Raw genomic sequence first — 7,500 nt, 5'->3', positions numbered from 1 at the left:
AGATGTCTGGATGGATTGGCTCCTGAATATTTGCAGGAACTGATTAAAAAATATGAACCCACTCGAAATCTAAGATCATCTCAGTCCCAACTTCTAAAAGTTACCACCTCAAAATCCACTTTCGGTGAAAAAGCCTTTTCATTCATAGCTCCATGCCTATGGAACGCACTTAGTCCTCGGACAAAGTCCTGTGAAAACTTATCATCTTTCAGGAAATGTCTGAAGACTGAGTTGTTCCGCGAGGCTTATTTTTCATAAAATAGATGTTGCTTTGATTTTGTTTTTTTTTGTATGCATGCTTATTATGTATCATGTAGTGTCGTGATTTTTAATTTTGTTGTTTTTAAATATTTTTATTTTTATTTTTATTATGTATACCGCCGCAGAGCACGATTAACGTGGTTGTTTAGGCGCTATATAAATTCATTATTTACATATTTACATATTTACTACTACTACTACTACTACTACTACTACTACTACTACTACTACTACTACTACTACTACTACTACTACTACTACTGCTGCTGCTGCTACTACTACTACTACTACTACTACTACTACACTACTACTACTACTACTACTACTACTACTACTACTACTACTATATACTACTACTACTACTACTAACTACTACTACTACTACTACTACATACTACTTCCACTACTACTACTACTACTACTACTACTACTACTACTACTACTACTACTACTACTACTACTACTATACTACTAACTTTCTACATACTACTACTACTCTAACTACTAACTACTACTACTACTACTACTACTACTACTACTACTACAACTACTAATACTACTACTGCTGCTACCACTACTACTACTACTACTACTACTACTACTACTAACTACTACTTACTACTACTACTACTACTACTACTACTAACTACCTACTATACTACTACTACTACTACTACTACTACTACTACTACTACACTACTACTATACTACTACTACTACTACTACTACTACTTACTACTACTACTATACTACTACTACTACTACTACTACTACTACTACTACTACTATATACTACTACTTCTACTACTACTACTACTACTACTACTACTACTACTACTCAACTTACTACTACTACTACTATACTACTACTACTACTACTACTACTACTACTACTACTACTATACTACTACTACTACTATACTACTACTACCTACTACTACATACTACTACTACTTCACTACTACTACTACTACTTCACTACCTACTACTACATACTATAACTACTACTACTACTACTACTACTATGTACTACTACTACTACTACTACTACTACTACTACTACTACTACTACTAAACAACTATTTCTACTGTTACTGCTAATGTCAACACCACCAGTTCCCCACCACTTAAATCATAATTTCCCATATTCGTTACAGATACCTTTCTCCATGTATTGCAAGAATGCTGTCACAGCCAATCCAGATATGCCCAAGATGCCTGATAAATTCTATTTTAAATTTGTCAGAAAGTATCTTCAACCAATCAATGGGACAAGTCAAGCTCCAACCTATTTTGAGGTATTCTATGATGACGATGATGTTGGTGGTGGTGGTTGTTGTGGTGGTTGTACTGGTAGTGGTAATGATCGTGGTGATGATGATGATGATGATGATGATGATGATGATGATGATGATGATGATGATGATGATGATGATGATGATGATGATGATGATGATGATGATGATGATGATGATGATGATGATGATGATGATGATGATGATGATGATGATGAAGAAGATGATGATGATGATGATGATGATGATGATGATGATGATGATGATGATGATTGTCATATATAAAACAGAAGAAGACAAGCTAATATTTTTTAATCTAAATATTAACTTCATTAGTTTTCACCAGATATAAAAAATACCCACATAATTTGTGAAGATCGCTATCATATCCCTCGTTCTTCTTCTTCTCTTCCTCTTTCTTTTCCTCCCACCCTCCTCCTCCTCCTCGTCCTTCCACCTTCCTCCCCCTCCCACCCTCATCCTCCTCATTGTTTCATCTTCATCAGCCCATATTCATCAATATGCTAATTTATTTTATTATTGTTTAACATTGATAATTTGTTGCACCTAATGTTAAACCCATGTTTGCTTACGGGATGTGTTCTGTTTAAATTATACCGTTTTGATATGGTGAATATTAATTGAGGATTGTGTCACAGAGCGCTCAATAAAAGTTAACATCAAAGGTTCTCTTTCTAAGTCTTTCAAATGAAAGTTTGGAGCACCTCAAGGATCAGTTCTGAGGCCAACCCTATTCATACTCTACACTTTTCCGCTTGCGGCTATCATCAGAAATCATAATTTAGGGTTTCACATTTATGCTGACGATAGGCAATTGGATGTCTATGTCAACAAAGAACAACCAAAGTCATCGAAGGCTAAAATTAAGAACTGTGTCCATAATCTTCGGCAGTGGATGGCTTTAATAAGATTAAATTAATCGATGATAAGATTGAACTAATAGTTATCCATAAGAAACAAGCTGAAGTACTTGTCAATGAGATCAACGTCTGATTAACGAGTATCATAATTCAAAACCATTGCAAAATATATCTATGATTCTTCATCGATGAGCATTTAACGATAAACAATCACATTTTAAAATCATGTTAAGTCATTAATTATTATATAAATAGTATTAGTAGACTTAGAAACCTCAGGGATGAAAAATATACACGACTATTAGTGCACGCACTTGTAGCCAGCAGAATCGATCCCTGTAATTCTCTACTTTTAGGCTCCTTCGCACTAGGACAAAACTGTCCCAGGACGAATTTGTCCTGTCCCACTGGAGAAAACTTCTATTCAAAAGGGGTACAGCACTAGGACAGGACTGTCCCAGGACGAATTTGTCCTGTCCCACTGGAGAAAACTTCTATTCAAAAGTGGTACAGCACTAGGACAGGACTGTCCCAGGACGAATTTGTCCTGTCCCACTGGAGAAAACTTCTATTCAAAAGTGGTACAGCACTAGGACAGGACTGTCCCAGGACGAATTTGTCCTGTCCCACTGGAGAAAACTTCTATTCAAAAGTGGTACAGCACTAGGACAGGACTGTCCCAGGACACACCTCGCGTATTGCTTGCGCAAATGCATTATCAAAATAATAATAATAATAATAATAATAATAATAATAATAATAATAATAATAATAATAATAATAATAATAATAATAATAATAATAATAATAGTAATAATAAATCTTTACTGTCCTCAAAAAATGTGTCAATTTGTTTTTGGTTACACATTTATAACAATGCAATATTGACATAGACACACTCACACAAGGTGCACACTAGTAACATAGTAGTCATTTTTTTTTTAAAACCCGGCATCAACAACAATAATATCACCATCACCATTATCACCATCTTCATCATCATCATCATCATCACCACAACAACCTTCCTAATATTTTAGTACAAACCTTCACTTTCACCATTCCCCTATAAGACCATCGCCAAGCCTGTGGTCCTTCCCCCCCCCCCCCCAAAGTTCCTCCCTCTTTCCTTTTTAAGGGTAAGAATCTTGTCCTTTCTCCCCCCCCCTCTCTCTCTCTCTCTCTCTCTCTCTCTCTCTCTCTCTCTCTCTCTCTCTCTCTCTCTCTCTCTCTCTCCTTCGCTCTCCCTTTTTATCTATCTTATCTGTATGTGAGGAATAACTATCGATGCTGTGATTTTGTCCAAAATGCTCAAAACACCCGCCAGCAGGACACAACGCACAAATACACAAAACCACATGCAATCTCGAACACCCAAAGTCCGACCGCAAGAATTCAGTGAGAACCATTCATAAAAAGCGGTCGGCGATAGACAACTATCTATAAGTTACTTCAATTTTGTTTCTCCCATATGAAACTAAGATACACATATTAATACTATTACTATATACTCCTAATCATACTCTCTTATGCCATAATAACATGAGTGCAACACACACACACACACACACACACACACATAGGCATGAACATAAACACACCACTGAACAATTTCACCTTGTTCACTTTCTCTCTCTCTCTCTCTCTCTCTCTCTGTCTCTCTCTCTCTCTCTCTCTCTCTCTCTCTCTCTCTCAAAATAAAGATGTATTATTATTAAATGGATGAAATGGAGGTTGCATATTCCTGTGCTTTACTACGTAGAAAAAAAGACAAAATAGAAAGAGGAAATAATATTGTTCAAGGGTCAAATCCATAGACTATGGTGATCTCCGATCTTATCCTAAAATGTTTTTCTTGGAATCACCTCACTATACCCAGGAGCAAATGAGTACCATTTGGCTGATGAAAGTAATTTTTGACAGACTAGCGTCATTTGATGAGAAAAATAGACGGGCTGCGTGGCTCGGCGGTATACGGTCTTTGCTTCGTACCCGAAGGGTATCAGATTCGATCACTGCGCTGTGTGGCCTTGAGCAAGTCACCTCGCCCTCGCTCAATTTGCGGCGCTGCATTACGGCTGACGTCTGGGTTATTCCAGTCTTCCGTTGGAATAGACCCTCGAGAAAAATCCCCCCTATGGGATGAATAAAAGGAATTTTATTTTTTAAATTTTTAACTGTTTTCTGTTTGCTCAACGCTACAGAAACATGGATAAGTTCCGGATTTATAAGCTTAGGAGACAGGATAGCCGAATAGTTAGCACGTTGTACTCTGGACTCGGAGGTTCTGTGTTCGATTCCGACTGAAGTCAATTTGTACTTTCCTATAGCAAGAAAATTTACTCCAATCACTCACTCCATTCAGGTGTAAAAGGGTGCCTGTCAAGCTGGGATAGTAATCTGCGATAGACTAGCGTCCTGTTCTAAAGTTTTCAAACAAATACGTTAAATGTCCGCTTCACGCTATTGAAATCGGGATAACTCCTGCACCATTGGCTACAAGGCTCTAAAGGACTTAATTTGTCTTACAATGAGCCCAAGTGGCTCAGAAGGAATTACTTAAAAATAAAATATTTTCACTGAGAATTCCCGAAATAAATAACGATAAAGATAATTGATCCCACAAGTTACAGAATAGATGTGCGATCGGCTTTAGACACGTCACTGCTGTGTCACAAAGTGTGACACTTCTTAAATTATATTTTTAAACATACGTTATTAAATTGCCGAAAATGTTTATGTTGCTATGCATTCTGTACGTGGTTTCATCACATAGAATTATTTTTTGAATTGTTCTTGCCTTTTTATATTCAGAATTGAAATAGATTAATAAATTATAACTGTGAAATTGAATGTAAGCTTCAGGTTATTATACGAAAATAGATAAAATTGACGTTTGGGGTTTTCCCTTCATCAACAAAACAGGATGAAGGAAACACTACAGACGAAGGAGATAATGTGGTTGTGGCGTTGTTAAGATGCATAAACAAAAACATTGATGGGCAGGAAATTGTATGCTGCTTTGTGAGGAAGCACGAATTAAAATAGAGCAATAGAAAACTTTTGTCTCCACTATACTTTCTAATCATTTTTTAGGTTGTTTTATGACGCAACCCTTCGATTTCAGAGTCTCTCGCTCACTCTCAACTCCGAACCGATAGATTCAGGGTTGTTTTTTTTTATTTTTGCTCAATTTAAATTTGTACTTTCGACTATCTGCACTTATCTTACACTTTTGTAAAGCCAGTGTCAATGGCAACAGGACATTTTTTGCCTCCGTCATCTCATTCGTAACCGACGTGTTATCTTTCCAAATCTCACTCAATCTAAGAATAGCTGCCATCTTGTTGACACTATGACGGTTCTAAGTAACCAGTCTTACATTAAATCACGAAGTCTTGCCTTGGCCAATGACTACAACTTGGCCAAACTTAGTCCGAAGGTGACGTGATTTTAGTCCCGGACTGGCATAGACAGCTCACATGAAATCCGACTTTTTTCAAGTCATAGATTTAAGCCAGAGTTAATCACAGACTAAGCGCTAGTCCGCGTTCATGAAAACGTCCCCATGTGTGACATTACTTGCTGGTGTCGTGTAGGATCGGAAAGTTATGGTGGATATTGCGCTATATATATATATATATATATATATATATATATATATATATATATATATATATATATATATATATATATATACAAGTTGATGTTTTTATTCTTTATTCTATTTCTCAGACCATGTACGATAAGCCGTTTAAAATCATCTCAATACTAGTAGAAAATCCTGGGAAAAACAGAATCACGAAGGTTCAATTCTGTGATCTTCGTGATTACAATACTGGTAGGTTCTCTATTTTAGTCTGTTTTGTTTTTTTTATCGAAACATGAATCTACTAATGATACTAGTACGGTTATGTGATCTTGTGGTATGACACTCGCTTTCGGATCGGAAGATCCTGGTTCGTGCCTCGTTCGGCGCATAGTCGAGTCCTTGGAGAAGGCTCTTTACTCACATTATCTCACCGTACTCATGTGTAAAATGAGTACCTGGCCGTTAAGAGCGTTGTCTCTGTCCGAAATAATTGTAATATCGCCTAACAGCCGTCATGTCCCGTCCTACATGTTAAATGTTGCTGTTGGCCGGGGCCCCTTGTAAAGCGCCTTGAGCACGTTTTGTGATATGAAAAAAAAAGTTCAATAGCACTTTCCTTAGATTTGTGTGAATTTGAAGTTTAAATATGATAAAATATTAGACCGAATGAGAAATTTTAGGGGAAAAAATCATCAATATTTCAAAATGTGGAATAACGGAATTAGGGAGTTTTGGAAAATCACTCTTCAATTGTGTCTGAAATCTGCTTGGGAAAAATTATTGGCCCCTTTGATGTTCGGAATTGTCATCCTGCCACGCTGTTGCCAGGTACACTTGCGAGGATCTACAGACTTTATTCCCAGACCGATTTTGATCGCTGATTATCTCAAAAGCTTTTTGTCAATCTATCTTGACTTTCACAGTAAAAATGCGGGGTTTTATATAGGGCAATATCCACTAAACGTACCCAAAGCGATTTATAACGGGTCCCTGACCAAGAAACGTGTAGGATTAGTCTGGATGCTTTTTAGGTAATATTTTAATGATTAAAACAGATGAGTGCCTATTCGTAATGGCATTTATGTCCCCGAAAATATTACGGGTTCTCTACTAGTGTGACATTAATCATTTCTTTAAAACAGGATTACAATATATAATCAACTATTCCACCGGGAAATGTGATGTCAGCAAAATCAAAAGTTCTATGGCCGACGATTTCAAGAAAACGTTTGGATTTGGACACATCGTCCATGACTACAACTACGAATATATGGGGACGGCGAGAGTCTCTTTTCATTATATTAATTTATTTTATCGTTATTTTCATTTCCAAATATTACAAATTTTACCATAGTAGAATTAACATTTTTATTTACAAATACATAGGAGTTATTTAGCAGATCATATAAATCAAGCCTCACGCATTTCTTAAATTTAAAGAAAGTAAAAGAGCGAGGATGGATGTTCTTTG

The 7,500-nt window shown here is 36.5% G+C and overlaps 1 protein-coding gene across 2 annotated transcripts in view; it reads left to right on the top strand.

Moving 5' to 3' along the window:
* Nucleotides 1–7,500, top strand: part of LOC144960812 (uncharacterized) — a gene marked incomplete at its 5' end in the record, with an annotated part of 48,257 nt that overhangs the window by 18,856 nt on the left and 21,901 nt on the right. For both annotated transcript variants that reach the window (XM_078894161.1, XM_078894160.1), the window contains 3 exon segments: nucleotides 1,419–1,559; nucleotides 6,173–6,278; nucleotides 7,172–7,308. In XM_078894161.1, the coding sequence (XP_078750287.1) occupies nucleotides 1,419–1,559; nucleotides 6,173–6,278; nucleotides 7,172–7,308 (384 nt within the window).

The sequence above is a fragment of the Berghia stephanieae genome, chromosome 15, assembly GCF_034508935.2.
Source record: "Berghia stephanieae isolate SIO BIC M18660-M18661 chromosome 15, UCSD_Bste_1.3, whole genome shotgun sequence".
In the NCBI taxonomy this organism is placed as follows: domain Eukaryota; kingdom Metazoa; phylum Mollusca; class Gastropoda; order Nudibranchia; family Aeolidiidae; genus Berghia; species Berghia stephanieae.
The sequence above is the reverse complement of the archived record's forward strand: the minus strand, read 5'-3'. Positions and strand labels throughout refer to the sequence as shown.